Raw genomic sequence first — 24,382 nt, forward strand, 5'->3', positions numbered from 1 at the left:
GTAGGTCATGCCCCTCTAGGTATAATAGTCTTTTATCTCTAAGCATTATCCATTCTTTAAGCCATGTTAATATAGTTGCTTGGTAGTATAACATCCAGCCCGGCACTTTCTTTCACTTCTTGTAGCATTTTCAGTCTGATTCTAGCTTTTTTCCTTGCCAGCTATTCTCCCCAACATTGAAAGTTGTAAGTTTTTCCACTTTTCCAAGTCCAATTTTATTTGTTTTACCAATCTTACATAATTATCTTCTTTTATTGATGCACATCTTGTTGGTAAATAAATTCCCAGATATTTAACTTTTTTAACTACGGTATTTAAAGATTTGGGGTTTTTTGCTAGTTGGTTTTTTTGTTTTTCTGTTAGATTTTTTGTTAGCACTTTAATCTTTTCTCTGTTTATTTTCAACCCTGCCACTTTTCCAAATTTTTCTATTTTCTCCATATGTTTAATGCTTTATAAATCATTACAAGATATACTAAGCCCAATATTGAAAGAACTGTGCAATGAAATGCTTTTGGAAGCTAAAATACCAAATACATGGACTGAAGCCAGTATTACCTTAATACCCAAAGAAGATTCTGATCTAACGTAAATAAAAAACTATAGACAATATCGTTATTAAATATAGATTATAAATTTTTCACCTCAATAATAGCAGAAAGACTAAAGAAATTTCTGATCGAATGTATACATACAGACCAAAATGGCTTTCTACCTAAAAGACAGATACAAAATAATTTAAGAATGATTCTAGATGTGTTAGAGTACTATGAAATTCATCCAGGAAAACAGATGGCTTTAATATTTCTTGATGCACAGAAAGCGTAATGTAAACTATAAACTGGCAATTTATGTTTCACCAACTAGAGGAAATGGACTTGGAGAAAACTTTATAAATGTAATTAAAACAATTTATTATAAACAAATAGCCAAAATAATTGTAAATGGAGATTTTACAGAAAACTTTGACATTAAAAAAGGCACAAGACAGAGATGTCCACTATCTCTATTATTATTTATACTAACGCTGGAAGTATTGAATAGAAACATCGGACAAGATATAGAAATTAAAGGCCTGGAGATAAAAGATGAAAACTACAAACATTTACAGATGACTTGGTTTTTTATTGGAAGAACCGGTTGAAACAAGCAGGAAATCCTCAGATACTTAAAATATCTTTGGAAAGAAATGATTATCATTTATTAGGTGACTTTATGCAGCTAGACATATCTGTAACAGTACTACAAAATAGTGGTAACTGAAATTTCAATGAAATAAAGAACTATATCAATACTAAGTATATGCATGTACTTTTGCAACTGAGTACTAGTATATCTTTTCTCATGCTGCAAAATCAGATTAAGATAGCATTCAGGTAGACTTTTAAATATGAACTCTACTTATTTAAAATGTTTCATTGAGACTTCTACCTCTGTACTGAGTGCCACATGTCTTCTGAAGGTTTTATTCTTCAGGGCAAACAGTTATAGCACAGTAGGGATCGACTTCAGTCCATAGATTTGAACCTTGTCTTTCCCAGGTAGTCCTTTTTTGTCTCCATTGATATCTCCCATCCCCAGCTACCTGTACTAGTTTTCTGATTTATAAGGTAGAAACCCTTTTAGCCTTAAGACTTTACTGATATATCAGCAGATATTATCATTAACATGGTTATTATTGTTGTTGTTGTATTTTTATCCCACTTTTGCCTTCTCTATCTCTCTGACTCTATGTTTCTGTGCCTGTCTTTGTCTCTCAACTCAGGATAGCATAATAAACTAGAAGAAAAGACAAAACTCCAGAGCAACCGTTTAGAATTGTGATGTGATGAGAGTGCACACTTATTTAATATGGTTTGTTCTTCATTGACTGATTTTAATTTTTTCAGCGGATCTCATCATAGGGAAAATAAGTATCTTATTGTGGTGACAGATGGACATCCCTTAGAAGGTTACAAAGAGCCCTGTGGAGGACTGGAAGATGCTGCCAATGAAGCAAAGCACCAGGGGATCAAAGTGTTTGCTGTTGCTGTATCTCCAGACCATCTGGTATGAAAAGTATGAAAACACATGGACAATATTAGAGCAATCACTGTCAATAAATAGATAGTCCAGGGACAGCTCTTGCTTTAGAGTTATGCTTATTCCTATGATTTTGCATACTGTGGCCAACCACAGAGGTGGCACCCTTTGCTCTAAACCAGGGGTGTCAAACTGCTGGCCCATGGGCCAGATGCGTCACGATAAAACCACGCCCACCCCATTGCTAGCAATGAGAAAAAAGTCATGATACATCGCGACACGTCACGTGACATGAGTTTGACATCCGTGTTCTAAAACTTGAATATAATAATCAGAGGTGCTACCCTCTTTGTGCAGTATTTCCTAAAAATATATTGGTTCTAATTTAAGCTGGGTGAAAAAAACTCAAATTTGTTGATTTTAAAGGTGCAATATGTCAGATGCCTAATTATGCCAGGTTAGATAAGATACACATGCTAAAGTGAATAAAACCTTGGGTAATCTTTGAAAAGAGTCATTGGCAATTCTTATTAAATGGCTGTTCAGATATTTCAGTTAGTAGCAAATCTTTACAAGAAAATAGTTGATAGTTATGAGTCAATCAGTAAGAAAACGTTTCCATGCATTCTTTCAACTGATGTGTGTGCTGTCAACGCTGCTAACATTGGATGTTCTTGCTTGACAACAGATGGAAATGTAGCCATCTTTTCTCTTTCTCTTTTAGAGTTAGTTAGTGCTGGGAGGGTGAATGTGGATGAGAGTCTAGTTAGTCATAGCAGTAATAACTCAGCCATGGGAATCCAAGGTTATTGCGCCCAGAATTGATAAAGATTTGGCGGGCTGGAGAACTGGGGAGAAAGGCCACGCTTCAAGCTAATTGGGGAATGTGATTTATGACTGTTAATTGGAGGAGGGAATTGTGACCAGGGGAGGGGAATTCAGTTTTTGGTTTTAACTATGTAGTGTCAATACTTTGTTTCTCAAATAAAAGATTCTTTAAGGTAAACAATGCCTTGAAGTTCTTTTGAATAGTTTCATCTGTCGGTACCATGACATTAAGCCCAAAACCCCAATTTTTACCGAACTATCTTGGGGTTCCAAGCCCCAGTCGCTGTCCCTAGAATTGAGGGATAGACCGACAAAGATTCGGGGAAGATCTCAGCATGGAGAAAGAAAGAGCACATGAAACCAGCACCCCGGTGGCGGCTGCTACTCCAGAGGGAGGAGCGCAAGCCAGTGCACCATTGGAGAAGGAACTTTTTCAGGCCTCCCAGTTGGGGGCAAGGCCCAAGCCGCGAGGACAGTTAATCTGGTCATTGGAATGGACCCTACCCAGTAGAGATTCCAGACATCTCAAGACGGCCTTGCCACAATCAAGTGCTTTAAAGGCAGACGAGGTTGAGCTGCAAAGAGGGGATTTCCTCATGTCGCGTTCCCCAGACTGGTGGACAACCACAAAATCATTTACCACTGAGGACTTGGGTGAGTGGAAGTACCTGTCTGCAGTCCATAGTCAGTCAGTGGAGAAGTTGGTGGAAAGATTTGAGAAGCTAGAGATGAAGAGTGGAGAACAACCTTCCCATTCCCCATACACGAGCGATCATGATGATCGGCAAGGCAGCCACTAACTCCTACCAAGGGGAACTCCCAGTCCCACCTGTGCAGATCAGGCAGCCTCCCCATCCTCGAAGCCACCGACCATGCCTCCAGCTCCACGGGGAGAGATAGCTCCAGTTGTCACCCTCCAAAAGCCCAGATCGCCACCGACGGGATAAGAGCCCGAGCCATCACTGGGACAGCCAAACCCTGGATCGATGCGCTTACCGACTACCCAGCCCAGGGCCCATACAGCAATGGGGAATGTCACAGACACCCCAGGTGGGAAACCAGCAGTCACTGGTGGTACAGCAGCTGAGCTGTAGGTGGCCACAGCCCCTGAATGTACAGCAGCAGATGGGGACCTTGCAACAACCGGGGGTGATACAGCCGCTAGGGGATCGGCAACAGCTGGGGTACTGCAGCAGCAGTGGGGTTGGCCACCACCTCCGAACGTGCAGCAGCCACTTAGGGGCCCGCAACCAATGGGGATCCAGCAACAACCACCTCCAGGTCCACAGTGGGGGCCTGCAGCAACTGGGGGCACCACAACCCCCTGCAGGCCAGCAGCAGTGGGGATGGCAGCAGCCCCGCAGCACCTGCTGGGAGGCCCGCAGCAACTGGGGATGCCATTGCAGCAGCCGCTGAGACTGGTGGGGGTCATACAGCAATTGGGGATGTCATAGCCACTGGTGATGCAGCAACAGCCGTAGGAGTGGCAACAGCCCCCAGACATGCAACAACCGCTAGGAGGCTTGGAGCAACTGGGGATGCTGCAGCCGCCATGGGGGAGCAGCAACAGTTGGGGATGCAGCATCCACAGTGGGGAGGCCAGCAACCACTTATGGTGCCATCTCTTAGAGCAACCTTTGATGGGGACCTGGAGAAGCTGATCTTTTTCCTCAATCAGGTGCGTTCTCACCTGAACCGCTGTGCCTATTTCTATCCAAACCCAGCCGCTATGGTCAATGTGATTACGTCCAGCTTGGAAGGGGAAGCATCCGAGTGGCTGAACAATTTATATAACGAGCAAGCACCTGAGTTGCAGGACCCCATCTCTTCCTCCTAGGACTGAGAGCAAGGTTCGAGGACCCATCCATTGCCCTCAAAGTGGAGGAACAAGTCCATAAAATAAAACAAGCCGGCAGACCTGCACTGGAATACATACAAGAGTTTTGCAAGATAGCCGACTGAATAGAGAGGTGGCCCGAGCAATCCCTAGTCCATCACTTCAAGGAGGGACTAGACCACCTCTCCCAGGCTTGTATCTATTGAGCAGTCCCTGATCAGCTACAAGAATGATACCAGGCAGCCATAAGACTAGACGTTCACCCCACTATAAGAAGCCACCCCCACAAGAAGTCGAGTTGAGGCCAAATCAATCCAAACAACAGCCCCCCCCGAAAGCCTCCAACCGCTGCAGCTACTGAAAATCCCAGACCACCTGCTGGCCCACCGATCAAGTGTTTCAGATGTGTTGCCCAGTCCCTTACTCTCAGCAGCAAAATAGACCAGGACCACCAGTGAGAAAGAAACCAACCCAGCAGCCAACGAAAGAGAAATCCAACTGGACCACGCAGGAATCTGTTGCCCAAGTCACATTCCCCACGCAGGAGAGTGCTGAGACCCAAGCTCTACCCTCCTACGATGCAACGATGGAGAGAATGACCCGATGGTGAGTCGACACACCCCACCTTTCTCACTACCTGCCAACTCATAACTCCTAAGACACAGGTAGATTTAAATGTACTAGTTGATTCCGGATGCTCCCGGTGTATTATTAACTTGTCACTTTCCCTGAAAATGGACATACGAGCAAGGCTGCTCTCCAAACTTGTGAGATTTGAGCAAGCCGATGGCTCCCTAATGAGAGGAACTTTAGTCACACAATTGACTGACCCCTATGCTTAGAAATAAGTGAGCACTGGGAGTTCATTTATTTCATGTGGCTCCGAAAATCCGATGAGCTAGCACACATGGCTGCCCTGTCTCAACCAGGCAAGCCACTCATCCTCAGTGAATACCGGGACCTAGGGGAGGCATTTAGTGAGAAAGAAAGCAATACCCTGCCTCCCCACCGACCCAATGATTGCTCTATCGAACTGTTGCCGGGAACCAAACTCCCACGACCGAGAATGTATGCTATGTCCCCCCTTGAGATGGAGGAGATGCAGCAGTATGTGGACAAAAACTTACCGAGGGGATTTATCGAATGGGCCAAGTCTGCCGTGGGAGCCCCAGTGTTATTTAAAGAAAGAAAAGATGGATAGTTTCATCTCTGCATAGATTATAAAGGTATGAACACGGTGAGTGTGGAAAACAAATACCCCCTCCCCCTCCTGAAGGACTTACTGACCCACTTGGCAAAGGGGAGGGTCTTCACTAAGTTGGACTTGAGAGAGGCTTATTACCTGGTGAGGATAAAGGAGGGAGATGAGTGGAAGACTGCTTTTAACTGTCCCACGGGGAGCTACCAATTTAAAGTCACGCCTTTTGGACTGCAAGGTGCTCCAACTGTCTTCATGCAGCTGATTAATCAGGTACTACATGACCATTTATACAAGGAGGTTTTGGTATATCTTGATGACATCCTGATATTCAGCATGAATATGGCTGACTATGTAAAACTAGTGAGAGAAGTGCTAAAGAAACTTTTGAACGCCAAACTTTATGTTAAACTATCAAAGTGTGAGTTTCACCAGACCTGACTGGATTTTCTTGGCTACAGAATTTCCAGCGAGGGCATTGAAATGGACCCGGCCAAAGTGAATTGAATGTCAGCCCCCAAAGACTCACAAACAGCTCCAGAGCTTTCTGGGATTTGCCAACTTCTACTGTCAGTTTATCCCCTCCTTTGCTGAACTTGCCTTACGGAATTACTAAAAACAGGCAAAGCGGGGGGGAAACCTCGTCTGGGCCAACCACTAGCATGGACTATGAACTGTGAAACCGCTTTTAAAAATTTAAAAAGACTATTTGCGGTCGAACCAGTCTTAAAGCATCCTTGCCCAGGGAAGCCCTTTATGATTCAAGCCGATGCCAGTGACATGGCCATCGGAGCTGTGCTACTGCAAAAGAACCAGTGTGGGACCCTACAACCCTGCACCTACACCTCGAAAAAAATTCACTGACTGCGAGAGGAGGTGGGCAGTGTGGGAAAAGGAAGCTTTTGCAATCCGTTGGGCTCTATTAAACTGGCGACACTATTTAGAAGGGAGTAAGGTGCCTTTCGAGGTATGGACTGATCACAAAAACCTAGAAGCAGTAAAGACTCCCCACAAATTGTCCCCAAAACAAGTACGATGAGCGCAGTACTTTAACCTTTTTAATTTCACCCTAAGTACATACCTGTTGGAAAAAAATTCTTAGCTGATGCTCTATCCAGACTGTCCCAGTACAAAAGCCAGAGTGAAGAGGTTAATGAGGCAGTTATCTCCAATCCACAAGCTGCTTTTCAACTTACACTGTGCAGAGTCCCACCTTCAAGAGCCCCTAATACCAATGAGAGCTTTGGTATTAGGTACCCCTAATACCAAAGAAAATAAAATGAGAGCTCCTCACCGACCAATGGTTCAAGGACAATCAAACCTCCCTAACATGCAGGGATGGTTTGGCTTACAAAGGGCGAAAACTATATTTGCCAGAGACCCTCCGCTTTAACGCGCTTTGACACAGCCATGACATAAAACAGGCTGGATGCTTTGGATATTTAAAAACACTACACCTCATCCACAGTCAATTCTGGTGGCCGAGATTGAAACAGGATGTGGAAAATTATGTCGGAGTATGTGCCACCATGAAAAGAATTCCAGGAGAAACCCCTGGGTTATTGCAACCGGTGGCAGACCCTTCCCAACCATGGGAAGAAATTGCTATGGATTTTATAGTAGATCTATCTGAAAGTAGGGGAAACACGGTTATCTGGATTGTGATAGATCTATTCTCAAAGCAGGCTCACTTCATTGCCTGCAAAGGGCTCCCATCCGCCCAACGTCTAACCAAAATGTTCCTGAAACACATCTATAGACTGCGTGGTGCACTTAAATGAATAATCTCTGACCGGGGTGCAGTTCACAGTTAAGTTTTGGAGGAGTTTTCTTAAACTAATTGGCTCATCTCAAGGACTATCATCAGCTTTTCACCCATCTACCAATGGGGTGGCTGAATCGGTGAACTCAGTGGTGGAGTAGTATCTCCAATGCTATGTGGATTATCAACAAACAAACTAGACTGATCGGTGAACTCAGTGGTGGAACAGTATCTCTGATGCTATGTGGATTATCAACAAACAAACTGGGCTGACCTCCTCCCTTTCGCAGAGGGTCTTACAATAACTGTTCACAGCAGCACTGGCTTCACACCTTTCAAAGTGGCCACAGAAAAAGAGTTCAGCCCAATACCTGAATACCCCCAAGCGCCCTCCAATTCCCAGACTCTTGATCAATGGGTGAGGGGATGGGAGGAAGTTTGGAAAACCACGAAAACTGCTTTGAAAAAGTCTTCCGAGACATACAAAAAACAGGCAGATAAAAAAGAGCTCCTCAAATAACATTCCAAGTTGGGGAAAAGGTTTTTCTGTCAACTAAATATTTACAGGTTATGTTACCTAGTAAGAAATTAGGACCGATGTTTTTAGGACCCTTCCCCATTGTAAAGGTCATTAACCCGGTGGAATTAAAACTTCCTAGGCTCTTAGGAAAAGTTCACCCTGTTTTCCATTGTAGCCTGTTGAAACCTTTTCGGGGTTTCACCTTAAGACCTCCCCCTAAGAAGGTACCCGGAGCCCTCGTAGTGGCAGGACAGACTTACTATGAAATAAAGTGCATTCTTGATTCTAGAATTTTTAAGGGGAAATTACAGTACTTAGTACAATGGAAGGGATATCCATTGTCTGAGGCCACCTGGGTGAAATCTAGTGATGTAAAAGCTGACAGACTCATTAATAAGTTCTATAGGAAACACCCTAATAAACCGAGAGGCAATCCCTAACCTGTGCTTTTGTTTACATTACAGGATTTGTCCTTTTTGTAAGGGGGGCCGGAGGTCAACCTGCTAACATTGGATGTTTTTGCTTGATAACAGATGGAAATGTAGCCATCTTTTCTCTTTCTCTTTTAGAGTTAATTGGTGCTGGGAGGGGGGAATGTGGATGAGAGTCCAGTTAGTCAGAACAATAATAACTCAGCCGTGGGAATCCAAGGTTATTGCGCCCAGAGTTGATAAAGATTTGGTGAGCTGGAGAGCTGGGGGGAAAGACCACTTAGGTAACTATAATCAACCTACATCTACAAAGATAAGTGGAATTATATTTGGATCTTCATGTGAAGATTGGGGTACCAACAGTCTGTGCAGCAATTAGATCCAGCTCATTACTAAATTTACAAGCTGACATTGGAATGAAAACATAGTTCTGATTTGGTTTATTTTATCCTAGGAATCCAGATTAAATGTGATTGCTACAGACCATGACTATCGCCGCAATTTCACAGCAACTGTACCACAAAGCGATATTCCAAGAACAATTGACACCATCATTGAAATGATTGTGAGTCTTAGTGTTTCTTTTCTATTTACTAGATCTGCTTGAAAAGAAGATGTAAGGTGTAAGAATACAGTAATAGAGACTCAAGTAAATGAGTTTTCTTCTATCTAATTTGCTTTTCTACAGCAATAATTTTAAATTTAGAGATATTTTCCTTTTGGATAAATGTATCATGCATTGGATATGCTATCTTGATTATTTCTGCTTATTTTATTCCTTATTCTTCCTTTCAGAAAAATAATGTGGAGCATGTGGTAAGTTTTTTCAGTGCCCTTTTGTTCATTCAAGAATCATTTTTATCTTGTAAATTTTCTCTACAAACCTTGAGCTAATCATGCCAATGTTAATCTAAATGCCAGGATTCTCTCCAATTGCCTATTATGTAGTGGAAGGAAACAGCAAAATGTTTTTGTCCCAAGGAATAGAAGGAAGAACCATATCTTGCACCAAATTTACAGCCCTCTGCTCAGATCACAAAGGAGTATTCAAAATCTTAGTTACCTATTCAAAACTTAGGACAGAATAAAATAATTTTGATGACTGATGTAAGCTCTGCAGAAATGTAAATATTTAGAATTTAGATAGTTTTTAAAAGCTTATTTTATAAATACTGGAATTATGAGCAAGTCAGTATTTATATCCACCTATTCTTCAGGGGGAGGTGTTTTCTGAGTAAGTGTAGGCTGTAAGCATGAATGGTCTTGGGCCACAAGATTCAGGCCAAAGTATAGTTTTTTACTGAAAAGCATTCCTTTGTCAGTTTGTCAACCTGATCCAGCTTCAACCTTCTATAGCAGCAGAAGGCTCCAACATGCTCTCAGTAACTCAAAAGTATGCCATCCTGGAGCTGAAGCCAGGGGGCTGAATGATAGGCCTCTAGTTTGCATTTTGCTTTAAAGTGTCTGATTTACATTGGTACTTGGCCCAGCCTGATGCATTCCCTTTTGTCACAAGAGATCAAATGTTTTCATCCTAAGGCAGAGAATAATGGGAACATAGCTGAATCTCTTGCCTCTTTTCTGGAGATTTGCATATTGACAGGTCCTACATCAACATAGATAATTTCTAAAGAGAAAAATCTAGAGCAAATAGCAAAACAGACAGTTTGATATGACTATCATGCTGTTTTTTGTGTTTGTTCACTGAAATAAATCAACAAAACATTTTTCTTATAACTATTTATCTTAACACATTTTAGGCATATCCAAGTAACATAACTTTGTTGGTTTTTTGTTGATGACTGTTCAGATGGACAGGAAACTAGCCTAGAAGCTCCAACCAATTAATTGCATTATGTCATGTGGCACAGCCTCAGTTCCTGCTAGAACTCACCAGAATTGCATGGGAAACTGCTTCCCAATTTTTCTAGCTAGTTACAAATGAAGGGATGAAAGTGTAAACTTGGCATCTCTTACTTAACTTTTAATGGTGTCCTTTTATTCTGTCAACAGTGCTGTTCCTATGAATGCCAGGTGAGTGTTATTATCCTGACAGCCCAGCAGTATCTAAAATCTTGCCTTTTGCATTCCTGTGCTCTAATCCTAATTTTTTGTTGTTGTTTCTTAGCCTCCTCGAGGACCTCCAGGGCACATTGGGGACCCAGGAGAAGAGGTTTGTGTTTTCCTCACCTTATCAGTTCTGTAACTGACTGCCAGGTATCTGGTAAAATTTACTCTCACCTGGAAAGTGATCATACAGTGCAAGGAGACGATTTATGGGAGCAAGAAGATCAGACATTTGCAAGCTGCTCCCAGCCATCCTATCATGGTTTCATGTCAGCAGCCCTTTGAATCTTTGTTCTGCTGATGGTCAAGTCCAGATCAAGAAATCTGATAATTGTTGCCATTCAGGATTTAATTCTGAATGTATGAACCAACCCAATATAATTTACAGTTGATCTGTCCATATTCTGCCTATTTGAGTCCTCAACTGAGGGGGCAGTCATGTGATCAAATTGTAGCTAGACCAATATGTTCATTCAAAATTGCTTTGTGGGCAAATGGTCTTGCATTTAAGAATAGGACCTTTGATTGAAGGGCTTACTTCTTGCACTTTGACTTATTTGGTTAGATTGCAACCTGAAAAGAAGTGAAGCCAACCAGTTCTCCTCTCCCTGAAATGGCTAACTTCTACAGTGTGCACTTCTGTCAATAACAATTCTTCATTCCAAGCCTTTTTCTGTCCATTCTCCTATTGACAGACAATTGTCAGCTATACAGTACTCACTTTCATTCTTCTATGCCCATGGATACAGCCATGCAAACCTTCCTTGAGGGAGTCCTTTCCTTAAAGCAGTGTTTCTCAACCTTGACACTTTTAAGGCATGTGGACTTCAACTCCCAGAATTCCACAGCCAGCATTTACTGTTGTTGATTCAGAAACAATTGTGAAAAATGAAAATAGGTTTCACTTTTAATTAATGCTGTGTGTATTGCAATATTTAGCATTTGCCCGACACTAAAGGACAGTCTTGAAATTATCCTTTGGATAATGGCAAGAGCATTCATAACATGACTCCTTTTCTTCAATGCTTTTTAAAAACTAAACTTTACTTGCAATGTAAGGTTAAATAAAAACTGGAAATAAAACCTAATGCTTACTGATATTTTGTTTCAGGGAGAAAGAGGGAGACATGGCTTGCCAGGAGAAAAAGGAGACGCTGGAGATCCCGTAAGTAGAAAATACATGGAATATTTTCTTTTAGTTGGAGGGATGCATTCCTCCCAAGGGACATTTTCCATATTTGAAGACTTGTGAGATAACATTAATCAGTTTTGCAGACACACCATCTATATGTCAGCATCTTCCTGAATTTGCAAATTGCCAGTGAAGTTACAGGAGGGGTGAGATTCAGCCTGTTTCCACGCATCCATTCTGTTGAGGCATCTCATCATCTTTTCTGAGATCATCATATTAGGTCCAGTTTTGACAGAATTTAATGTACCACTATAATATAATAAAACTAGGGGACTCTTCTGTAATTTTCACAAAGAACTGAGATCTTGAACTGCACTCTTCTGAAGTCTTCAAAAAGACCCCTATGTCTGGAGAGGCCACATCTGATAGGCACTAATACATTTGTCAGTGAAGTGTTTTTGATAACATAGAAAGCTTTAATCTGAAATTCTGGAAGCCCTGAGGTAGTGTGAATTCAAAATAGATTATTTCTGAATAGACACATATAAAATTGCATTATTAAAAAAACAAGATTGGATCCAGCCATGAGTCCGTTCTACTTACATGTCTTAATCCAACTCTATATCAATCTGTTTAGATATACAATGAATGTGCTTTCATGTATGTGTTTTGGGAAAGTAAGGATGGATTTCAAATCAAAGGACTTAAATGCTTTAAAATTATTGTAAGAAATTGTCAAAATCCCAATTAAAGTAAAATTCTGGATGAATTTTTTTCCCCTACAATCTTGAGAGAATTTCCCAAACAAGAATCAGATCTGACTGCAATGGGATTTATTGCTTTGAATGTTATTCTTTATCTAGGGAAAGCAAGGTGATCCAGGACCTATTGGCTACCAAGGGATGAAGGCAAGTATAATTTCCCTTACTGCTTTCTTGTTAATATTTTTTTCTTATAATTTTATTTAGAATATATCTGACTTTTCCCCCTCCTTCTCATTTTTAGGGAGACAAGGGTGGCCGAGGGGACAAGGTGAGTTGTGTTGGTTAACAGTGCTACAAAACCAAATGAATCTGTGTTGAATTATTGGGGGGGAAAAACTCCAAAATTCAGTGTTAGGGTAGGCCATTTTTAGGGCCAGACAAAATATCACAAGATTTAACCTTGATCTAGATGTATGCTATAAAATATAAACCAGACAGGGGAAGGGGAAGAGAAGCTTGCTTGTGGTTGAAACTACAAAGTCTGTATACTCTCAAGATCTTACCTCATTTCATATCATTTCAAAACACATAAATAAATCACAATTGAGTGGGTTCACATATGAAGCCAAAAACAAATCAACAGCATTCTGATTTAATATATTGCATGTGAATCTGGTCTGTAACTGAAGTACCTCAAAAATCATTTAGCCCCTCTAGCCCCGCTCCCTGCTGCTAACTCCCTTTACTGGAATCTACTGTAGCATTCTTAATAGTTGCCTACCAGCCTGCCTGCTATGTAGCACTTCAGGAAATTTCCCCTAATATTTAGTTAAAGCCTTCCTTCTTCCTGAGATCTCATTTCATTAGAGCAAATAAAATAAATGTGTCCTATGATCAGTTTGAAACACAAATATGTTAAAATCTCCCTCTAAAGTGTCTGTTTTTCAGAAGGAGAAAAGGCTGTAAGAAATTTAAATTAATTTGGTTCTACTTGGAATTGTTTGGATTTGAGAGTCCCACTAGAATTGTTGGGCAAAGAAACAAATATTGGATTCTATTTTGCACATTTATTTATTTATCAAATTTATAAGGCCACCCATCTCACAAACAAGTTATTCTGGGCACCATACATTAAGGATAAACAAAATAAATACATTAAAACAATGTTAAAATATATTAAAGTATATTTTAATATAAAAATTGATTTAAAACCATTATTATTGTTTTTAATCTTCAATTCAATTCACAGTCTGGTACTGGTAAGAAATTAACAGCTCAAGTCCTAACCAAGGACCAAAGAGGTATTAAGGTAGCGTCTGAGTATATAGGTAGTTCCGAGTACGGTGGGTTTTTTGTTTTTTTGTTTTTGCAAAGTCAGGATATTCAGGTTTAATAAGTTCAAATTTTCCATGCATCTAAGAAGCCCTTTGGGAATTGCTTCAAGGGTTCTTATTACCATTGGTACAACCATTGATTTCTTCCTCCACAATCGCTCAACTTCAATTTACAAATCATGATATTTTGTTATTTTTCTAGCCGTTTTTTAATAATAATAATAATTAGTTTTCAATTCACAGTTTGGAACTTGTAAAAACTTAATAGTTCAAGTTGTTGTTATGATGATTATTATTAAGATTTAGTCTTCAATTCAATTCAATTCACAGTCCGGAACTGGTAAAAACTTAACAGTTCAAGTTGTTGTTATTATTATTATTTATCCTAATATCATGGGGATGGTAATTTTGTGACCACTAGAAAATTAGACAACCAGAGCAGGGACAGGGAATGGTTCAGATAAGATTTAGAATATTTTGCAAAATTGCATATATGCTTTTTTAAATGAAAAGGCTAGTTACCGTATGTTCAGTTAGAAAGGACGTAGTTTGTTCTTAGGATATTGTATTAGGGCATGATGCAGCTACCGTATTTTGCTGATATAACATCAGTACCTAGTGATTATCTAGAACAGCGGCTCCCAACCTTTTCTATATCCTGCACTCCTAAAATGCTTCTGATATATTCTCACACCCCATACAAAAGTTCGAAATAACAGCAATGAATTATGCATATAAACTATAATTTTGAAAACCCAAGTTTTCACACCCCCTGGAATACTGTCTCGCACCCCCAGGGTGAGCACCCCTGGTTGGGAACCCCAGATCTAGAAGATCATAAATATCTTAAATTCCATAGTAGGCTCTAAAAAGAGAACAAGAAATATCCAACTTCCCCTACCCTTTTCCATATATCCCCAGTAATCACTTGTACATCATTCTAAATCTTCTTCTTTCATCTACAGGGCTCAAGAGGTGCAAAAGGAGGCAAGGTGTGTCTTTAGGTTTTGTTGGGGGATGATATCAATATCTTTTTGAGAGAGAAATTGAAATATGTATTACACACCTGACTTTTTTTGTGTTACAGGGAGAGAAGGGCAAACGTGGCATAGATGGCAATGATGGCAAGAAGGTATGGTTTATATCTGCACACAGAAGGTAGTTTCCCTCCTTATGCCTTAAAAAAGCTGCATTAAAAGGGTTGCAGTTGAATAAAGTATTGGCTTAAGGAATTAAATAAAGGCATATCAATATTCAGGTGTTCTGATGACCTAGAGTCCTAGACTAACTTGGTATAGTAGAATGAGTAAGAATTCCCAAAGTCTAATTTAGCTGCAATCAGCTAATTTTTTTCCAGAAGAGACATTCCAGTACAATTGCTTCTACTAGTCTTATAGAGATAATCCTACAGAATCTTCCTTAAGATAGAGCTGTGGTGGCGCAGTGGTTAGAATGCAGTACTGCAGGCTAACTCATTGCTTGCTCCAGGAGTTCGATTCTCACCAGCTGAAGGTTGACTCAGCCTTCCATCCTTCTGAGGTCAATAAAATGAGGATCCAGGGGGCAATATGCTGAGTCTGTAAATTGCTTAGAGAGGGCTGTAAAGTACTGTGAAGTGGTATATAAGTCTAAGTGCTATTGCTATTGCTTTCTTCTAATGATAAAAGAAAATAATTCTAAATGATTCATAATAGTCCTGTAAACATTTTCTTTCTTCACAGGGTGAACAAGGATATCATGGACTACCAGGATGCAAAGGATCTCCTGGGTTTGATGTACGTCAGTGCAAGAGATTATACATCTATCCATTCTGATTGCTAACAGGCAACCTCAGGGTGCAGTGGTGGAAGCAAATCTGTAAATATAGGTAGTCACAAAGTGCAGAATCTGATTAGAAATAGGCCAATAAATCGATATATAGATAAATTCAGTCCAGCCTGATGGAGATTATTGTCATATACCAAAACATATACATATTGTCATTAGTTAATTGATATCTGCTTGATTCCAGGGCTTACAAGGACCTCTTGGACAAAAAGGGGATACTGGTTCTTATGGACCCAAAGGGATAAAGGTTAGCCATAATTCATTGTTTTCTCTTTATGACTTGGATACTATACTTTTGTGATGTCGACATATAAATACCATGATAAATTTATCTAGTATTTGGTAAATACTAGTTCAGTAGTATTTATAATAGTAAATTAGTTAAATATGGCATTACATTTGTTTTACAAAACATTTTCACACATGCAAATCCAAAAAGTCAAAGGAAGCAGTTTTAGAAGGTTATTGTAGTAATAAGTTGAAGTGAGGGGAAACCAAATCAGCAATGTACTAATCCTCAATAAGTAATATTGGTTTATGATGTTTTTCAATGTTATATTATAATATAATACATACATTCATACATACATTCATTCATACATACATAGATACATACATACATATACATAACAGAATTCTTAAAATATAAAAATGGCCTGTATTTGAAAGAATAGGAAATTCTGCTTTTATATTTCTCATTTGGCATGCATGGTCCTGTCACAGTGATGACAAAACTCTAGATTTCTCTATTTTGACTACAGGTGATTCTCACTTCCACTAGCTCCCCCTAGCAATGACAAACCTCCACTTGTATGTCATGTCATTTAGGATGTTGGAATGGGAGTCCTTTTTTCCTTCCTAAACTTATTTGTGTCTCTGTGTTCTTTACTTCAAGGGAGAGCCTGGGCCCAAAGGAGGTCCAGGGCCACAAGGAAAAGATGGACGTCCTGGCGACAAGGTATAATTGTAATTGTGAACTTACAGCATCGCTTGGCCTTCCTCTTTTATCACTGCTGTACCTGACCACACTCCCTCCCCCAACATAACACCACCAGGTTAGGGGGGAAAAGGCAACAGCCAGCAGGTTCACACTCTTTCTGCTCAGCCAGCTTTAAGTACTGGGTATACCTTTCAGTTTTATCTATGCTATAACAATTTCCCCAATGTTATTTGTTGGGATAAAAAACCCAACACTCTAAAGAGTGTTGTATTTCATGATAAATATTTGTTTATATTTAATATGCTACTGAGAAGCAAATTTATGACACTGGGCTAGATATTATTCTAAATCAATTAATTTGGCCTGTTTGATTTTTGTTTGTTTGCCTACTGGTTTGATAAAGGAAGTTAGCAGGATTCAGGCAAATAAATAGGGCTGAGTGAAGAATCCCACAACTTGCTAGTGGAGCCATTAGAACTGTGCTTCCCTAAACTTCGCTAACCTAGGTAAATTGCCCAAAATCACAGCAGGGACATTTAAATAAGGAATTTCTGATAAGTGGTAAAAGGACTTTCTGATAAGCAGTTTTGGGTAATGAAAATGGGAACGAAGAAAAAAAAGCACTGCATTAGAAGATGGTAAACAGCTAGAATATGATTTCCTGGTTTCAAAATTGACTGTTGGTAATTTGCCAGATTAGGAATACTGGTTAGTTGATCAGACACAAAACGGGAGATTGACTAGATACTGCAGCTTCTCTTGGATTTCTTCCTGGATTCTTTGGATTTTACACATCTGCACTCTTGTACATGCATTCCATACAGGTTAGATGTTCTTTATAAAGGACACTACAAGTACTCCTAACTTACTACTTCATTTAGCAATTATTTAACGTTAACTAGAGTTGAAAAAAAACAGCTTTGCAACCAAACTTTACATTTAAGATCATCACAGTGTCCCACAGTCACATGATTGCCATTTGGGTGCTTTTCAACCAATATGCATTCACAACATTTGTATTGTCCCACAGTCACATGATCACAATTTGCTTTCAGCAAGCACAATTAATGGAGAGTGCAGATGTAAAACTGCAAGTCATGATCACTTAATAACTTCAGTGATTTGCTGAGCAACCAAAACAGAGGTTTCTGGCAGTCATGTGATGTTTGCTTTGCAATTGCAGCACTTGCTAACAGAGTTGCCAGTCACAACTGTGATCTCTAAGCAAGAATAACCTAAGAATAACATTCCTTCATCATAGAAGTTGTGTATGGAATAATCACATTTTTTTAGACAAGCTCATTCTTTGGCCTCTTCTAAATTTCCACTTCTTTTGCTCCCCAAACCATCAGAACGGTTTTGCATTGTCATGTGATCATCATCCAGTTTTGTACAATGATGATAAGGAGCAAAAAGAAAAAAAATACTGCTCCCACCCAGCTACAGGAAGTTTTGGGGTAAAGTGAAAAGTGTTTTATCCCATGTCATCAATGAGTAAAATAAATTGCTATTCCATACACCCCCAATCGATGTCCTCAATTCATGTTGCCTTTGTCTAGTTGCATTAAAAAATGAAGACTTTGAAGCTTCTGAGGCTAAACCGCCATTCCCCTGAAGGACCTTTTAGGGAAACTAAAGCTCAGGGATCAGCATTTTGGGATAAGATAAGAGATCCTTCTGATGGGAAAATTGCTGCCAAACAGCTGTAAAAATTTACCAGATTTCAGAATATTGTGAATTAAAATGTTGGTTTTGTTGCAGTTCAGCTATACTATAGCCAAGCCAAAACTGAATCGTCTCAGCTCATCAATGCAGTTGATATCATGAGATCAGAGAAATTCAGAGTTGTTTTTAAGCGGGCAAACAATCTTTTTATAAAGATGTCATTTGTCTTTTTGATTTTAAAGGGCAAGCTTTTTGATTTTGAAGGGCAATAATAACATTGCTCTAACATCTCTACCCATTTCGGTTTAGATCACTTTGTCAGAATCAAATTATATTTCATCTCTAGTTATTGACTATAGAAAACCCCATTTCTGCCTTCTCTGGATTCTGTCATACGATGAAGGGAAGGGGGTGAACAAAGGGGCTTTATGGCCCTCACTTCCTTCAGTACACTTCAAAAGGACTGGATGTGGATATCACTAAAAGGACTAACCATAACAATGGGGCTATTACCTTTCATGTACTCCTCTCTGAAGTCTCCCTCCCAATGGCAGTGAGGAAAAGGGGGTGGGAATGTAATGCCTGAGGCTGTCACTGGAAGAAGGGGGTGATTGGGTGGGGCTACTGGGGAACCCCTTAAAACCTTGAATGGGAGAGCTTGGATCCCAAGTCCTGTCTAGAACGCCTGCAACCATTTTCTCTTAATAAAGATGCCTGTTGGAAGAAATATTCCAAGAATTCTGTCTTCTTAAGATGCAAAGTGGGGTGGGTCCTTACACACTTATGTGATTCACAGCTGCTGTAGGAATACTCAAAAGCCTTATGTTAAAAGTATTTACTTTTTCATGTCTTTTAGGGTCTGCCTGGAGAAGTGGGAGCCAAAGGAGAAAAAGGAGAATGGGGAGATGAGGTACATATTTAAAGATTTTTAAGGGGCCCGAAGGAGCTGGTTTAAATGCATGACAATCTGGTCCACTGTCTCTTCTTTCTCTTGTAGGGAAGTCCTGGCTCTGATGGTATCGCTGGACCAAAGGTAAGGTTACTGTTTTCAGTGTTGTTTTCTGTAGTTGGCAGCAAAATTGGAAACCAAGAAAATGATCTTCATTAAGCCTCTGGAACTGTAATTCAATGGATTTATTCAAAGCTGTTTTTCTAATATTGATACGGAATGGGATACAATCAGCTGTAAACACAGTGTAACCTATAAAAACGTTTAGGAATTCCTTCAGTCCTTAGCAAGCCCTCAGAATCCTTCCCAACTGGATTGTTAGAACAAGTTCTAATACAAAATTCCCCTTTGGCTTCTTAGTGAACAGAAATATGTTTAAAAGCTCTCTGCCACACCTCTGGCAGGCTTGTTATTGAGTCTAGTATATAAAATCATAATCCTTTTGCACACAGGGTAGCCCTGGATCCGAAGGCTTACGAGGTGTTCCTGGGGCTCGTGGACTAAACGGAGAAAAGGTAAATTTTAATTCACAATATTCACAAGTAGTTTAGAAGAAGAAGAAAGACTTTACTGTTTAAAATAAAAACTCAAGCCATTTTTGCCTAAGGCCTAGTGATCTTTTGAGCAGACATATCAAACACAAGACCCTCGGGCCGGATTTGGCCTGCGATTGGCCAATATTTGGCCCCCGGAAATGTTCTGGAGATGGCGAGGGACTGGCCCCCGTCACCCTAGCCCCAGCTCCATCCAGCCCGGCAGCCCCCAAGGCACATGCACAGAAGGTGAGCATGCAGGGGCCAACAGCATCCGGCAGCAGGGGTGCGTAACCCGCTGTGGATACCGGGCTGGCCCTCTAGCAGCAGTGCTGCGACAGCAATGGCAGCACGTGGAGTCAAGGGGGCATGTGATGCAGATCGCCAGACACGCCTACTCCGTCTCATCTCCTTTTGGTTGGAGAGCAGGTTGCCACTGGTCATCTCAGCCCCCACGCGTGTCTTGCCCTTGGTCCACGGGTGGAGTGCATTCCCCTCATGCACCTTGATACCTGTCGCAGCCGTGGCTGCCAGCCACTTGCACAGGTCCATTAGGCTGCCGCCCGGAGCTTCAGGCCCACCCAGCACGAAGGAAGCAGAGATGGGGGAGAGGCATACAATCCTGGCTGGGACTGGGTGGCCATGGCGCCAATGGGAATCCGGCTTTCCCCGCTCAGGTTGGCCTTTTGCTTGCTGGGACTGGGCGTGCTCTACCACCTCTACTCAGGGCTTCCTAGCCATCCGTTCACCTATTTGCTGGGTGGGGCTGCCGCTCCAGGTGGCGGGGGAGCCTAATGGACCTGCGCAAGCTGCTGGCGCCAGTGGCCCGAGGCGGGCCAAGGTGCATCAGGTACGCAAATGGAACAAGCTCAACACGTGGGCCAAGGGGGCCGAGAAGATGACCAGCAGCAACCTGCTCTCCAACTGCAAGCAAAAACAGATGGGACGGAGTTGGTACATCTGGTGGTCTGTATCATGTGCCTCCCCTCCCCTACTCTGCCTGCTGCTGGTGGCCTGGCCCAGTATTCACAGCAGGCTGTGGAACCCCCTTGTTCCCTGCTCCCCTGCCTCACCTCGCAGAATGAGCCTCCTGCCCACCGCCTCACCCACCAGAGAGCCCCTGGATCTCCCCAAATCCTGCCTGGCCCCCACAGATGCCCCCCTGAGCAATGTTGAGGTGGCCACACGTACCCAGTCAGCCATGACCACCACAACCACGGTCACCCAGCGGTCCACGCCCACCCAGCCCTCCTGAGGGCACCACAATGGTGATGTGGCCCTCAATGAAATTGAGTTTGATACCTCTGTTTTAGAGAAATGGCTCAAGTTTAAGGGTTGTTAAATATTTCTAATAATGTCCAAAACATGGGAAAAGACATTCTGCACTTTTAACTGATTTTGTTAAAACTTGTTTTTGTTTTTCTTATAGCTGGAACTTGGAAGATACACATGACTCAATGTAGAATTAGCAGACTGAGTTTATAAACTAAGAAAGGCATAGAATAAAAGGAAAGGAGAGGAGAGGAGAGGAACATAACAGAATAGAATCATAGAGTTGGAAGAGATTTTGCAGGTCTTCTAGTCCAACTCTCTGCCCAAAGCAGGAGGCTTTATACCATTTCAGACAAATGGTTGTGCAATCTTTTTTTGAAAGCCTCTGTGGTCGGAGCACCCACAACTTCAGGGGGCAAGCTGTTCCATTGATTAATTGTTCTCACTGTCAAGCAATTTCTTCTTATTTCCAGGTTAGATTTCCCCCTGATGAGCTAGTTGTAAAGGAAAGGAAAACAATGCCTCTTTTAATGAGAAAGTTGGGGATGAGTAGGGAAAAATGCACTACGCCCCAAACCAAAAAGTGCATCTGTAAAACTGGGCAGCTAGAAGAATTCAGCTGGCCAAAACCAATTTGGAAACAAGAAAGGAAGATTTTTTAAAATGCTCTGATATATTGAGAAAAGTTAGTGCTGTGGGGTTCATGAATTTGAGGATTGTACCAAATAATGTAGTTTCAGTTTTCCTCTCACTGGTCTGTTCTTGGATAACATGGACATTTATATATTATCTCAGAAGACTAAAAATCACTTGTCATAAAGTAACATTCTAAATACATTTTGCTTTGTTTAGGCAGAGAAATGCATCACAGAATTTAGAAATATGCTTCTGAAGAGAATTGTCATTTTAAAATTGTGGACCAGATTAGCTTGTAAACCAGCCCGAGTTGCTCGATAGTGGGATGGGCAGCATATAAATTTAATAGATAGATGATGGATGGATGAATGGATGGAAGAGAGAGAGAGAGAGAGAGAGAGAGAGAGAGAGAACCAAATTCAAAAAGAATTTTCTTAAGCATCCTGTAACTAATATATATATATTCTCTGTCTTACCTTTACATTCCAAAATAATGTCTTTAACCAATAAACGGTGGGTAGAGATACATTTTTGATTATACCCCCCATTTATCCTATTCTGTTTCCCCTTAAATCATTCACCTCATGGTGATGGTATTGTTATTGTAGTTCATTGCATAGCCAGCCAGATATTCAGACTGGATTTGGCATTTTTATCCGCTTATTGAGTCCTTCCCTTGGGATAGGCTTGGAATAGGCAGATATGGATGTGTTAAAAAAAGTTATCGTCACAGGATGTAACCTGTTCCGAGCAAAACTGCCTTTTGCAACAAACTGATAGTGAATTGTCAATGCTGATGGTGTTCAAGAGGTGCTCCAGTTCTTTTGGGATTTCACTCAAAACCCCTATTGCTATTGGTACTACCTTTGCTTTCTTTTTGCCACTGTTCTATTTCTATTTGCAGGTCTTTATATTTTGTTATCTTCTCCAGATCTTTCTCTTCTGTTCTGCTCTCTCCAGGTATTGCCACATCCACTGTCCAGACATTTTTGTCTTTTTTATCAGCAGTTCTTAAGTCTGGTGTGTTATGTGGCAAGTGCCTGTCTATTTGAATTTTAAAGTCCCAGAGCATTTTAGCTTCTTCATTTTCTTTGATTTTCTCTATTTTATGGTCCCATCAGTTCTTACTTGTAGGCTAATGGTATTTCTTGTGAATCTTCCAATGCACTATTGTTGATAGTTGTCATGATATTATTTGTAAACAATATGTGTTATCTTCTTGCAGCAGCTAATCAGGTGGTCCACTGTTTCTTCAGGTGGTCCACTTGCTGTCTGTTGCTGTCGTCTCAATTCTGGCTTTTATAAACATTACTATTGTTATTTCATTTGCTGTTTCTGCTGGAAGAAAATGTTTGTGTCTGTGTACATTTCTGTGGATAAGAGTGGTTTCTATGAGAGATGGGATAATTGGTATATACAAATGGGCAATCAAGTTGATAAATTGTGTTATTTTACAGATAAGTAATGTAATTGATTGATTGATTATGTGCCATCAAATCAATGTTGTTCTAATCACCACACAGATAGATTTTCTTCATGAGCATGAGGCTGGACTAGAAGACTTCCAAGGTCCCTTCCAATCCTGTTATTCTTTGTTGTAACCTGGTTTTCCAGTCTTCCGATAGTGCACCCATCACCTTTGTAACTGAGTCAAACCATTTTCCTGCTGATTGTCCTCTGCTTCTCTTTCCTTCCACTTTTCCAACATTAAAGCCACTTCCAGAGTTAGGTCTTCACCTAATTGTCAAAAATTAAAGTGAGAACTCTAAGTCGATCTGTTTAATGATTCATTGGTTTGTTTTTATGCCTGTCTATGGCATTCTCCAGAGTCTTCTCCAACCCCAAAGTTCAGAGGCACTAATACTCTTCCTGTCCTGTTTCTTCAGTCCAACTTTCACTGGCATAGAGTATTACAGGGACACACCATGGCTTAATTAATGTAATTAATAGTCATTATTTCAACTAATACAGATGTCTTCTTTGTCTTTCCTCTGTTCTTTTTGTTGGCTCCTGGCAGTTACAAATATATTCCTAAACAAATATGCCTCGTAAAGACATGTTTGTTGGAGGAGAGGACACGATTTAATTCTATTTTAGGTGGCAGTCTAGTCTTCTAGTTCAACCCCTTGCCGAAAGCAGGAGACCTTATACCATTTCAGACAAATTGCTGTCTAATCTCTTTTTGAAAACCTCTAGATGGAATACCCACAACTCTGGGAAGCAAGCTGTTCCATTGATTAATTGTTCTCGCTATCAGAAATTGTTTCCTTAGTTCCAAACTGGATCTCTCTTTAATGAGCTTCCACCAATTGTTTCTATTCCTATTCTAAGAATAAGTTGACTCCCTTTTTTCTGTTACTGTCAGATCCTGGAAGACAGTTATCATGTCACTCCTAATCCTTTTCTTTATTAGGCTAGACATATCTAGTGTCAGGCACCAGGAAAATCAGAAAATCCAGGAAATTCAAATGGGTATAAAGGTTTATTGCAAGCTTAAGCTCTCTATAAGAGTCTGAACTACTAACTGTCAAAGCAAACTGGCAGTAGATAAGAGTCAAAGGAATTCAAGGTGGGCTGGACTTAGATCTCTTGTGGGCGCAAAGGGATTCATGACTAATGATGCGTTTGACCCCTTCCTTGGACTCTGGTCATCTCCTACATCTAGCTCCCTCAACTGTTCATCATACAGTTTAGCTTCAAGACCCCTTATCATCTTTGTTGCTTT

General features: G+C 40.7%; 1 protein-coding gene across 1 annotated transcript in view; it reads left to right on the top strand.

Annotated features, from left to right (window-relative positions):
- Nucleotides 1-24,382, top strand: part of COL6A1 (collagen type VI alpha 1 chain) — a 75,687-nt gene that overhangs the window by 11,197 nt on the left and 40,108 nt on the right. The window contains exons 4-19 of the mRNA XM_039326317.1: nucleotides 1,890-2,049; nucleotides 9,053-9,163; nucleotides 9,394-9,414; nucleotides 10,612-10,632; nucleotides 10,727-10,771; nucleotides 11,777-11,830; nucleotides 12,661-12,705; nucleotides 12,803-12,829; nucleotides 14,801-14,827; nucleotides 14,923-14,967; nucleotides 15,557-15,610; nucleotides 15,847-15,909; nucleotides 16,558-16,620; nucleotides 19,124-19,177; nucleotides 19,265-19,300; nucleotides 19,669-19,731. Of these exons, the coding sequence (XP_039182251.1) occupies nucleotides 1,890-2,049; nucleotides 9,053-9,163; nucleotides 9,394-9,414; nucleotides 10,612-10,632; nucleotides 10,727-10,771; nucleotides 11,777-11,830; nucleotides 12,661-12,705; nucleotides 12,803-12,829; nucleotides 14,801-14,827; nucleotides 14,923-14,967; nucleotides 15,557-15,610; nucleotides 15,847-15,909; nucleotides 16,558-16,620; nucleotides 19,124-19,177; nucleotides 19,265-19,300; nucleotides 19,669-19,731 (889 nt within the window). The remainder of the gene's footprint in view (nucleotides 1-1,889; nucleotides 2,050-9,052; nucleotides 9,164-9,393; nucleotides 9,415-10,611; nucleotides 10,633-10,726; nucleotides 10,772-11,776; nucleotides 11,831-12,660; nucleotides 12,706-12,802; nucleotides 12,830-14,800; nucleotides 14,828-14,922; nucleotides 14,968-15,556; nucleotides 15,611-15,846; nucleotides 15,910-16,557; nucleotides 16,621-19,123; nucleotides 19,178-19,264; nucleotides 19,301-19,668; nucleotides 19,732-24,382) is intronic.

The sequence above is a fragment of the Crotalus tigris genome, unplaced genomic scaffold (genome assembly GCF_016545835.1).
Source record: "Crotalus tigris isolate CLP2741 ecotype Arizona unplaced genomic scaffold, ASM1654583v1 scf7180000024340.7048381, whole genome shotgun sequence".
Taxonomy (NCBI): Eukaryota; Metazoa; Chordata; class Lepidosauria; order Squamata; family Viperidae; genus Crotalus; species Crotalus tigris.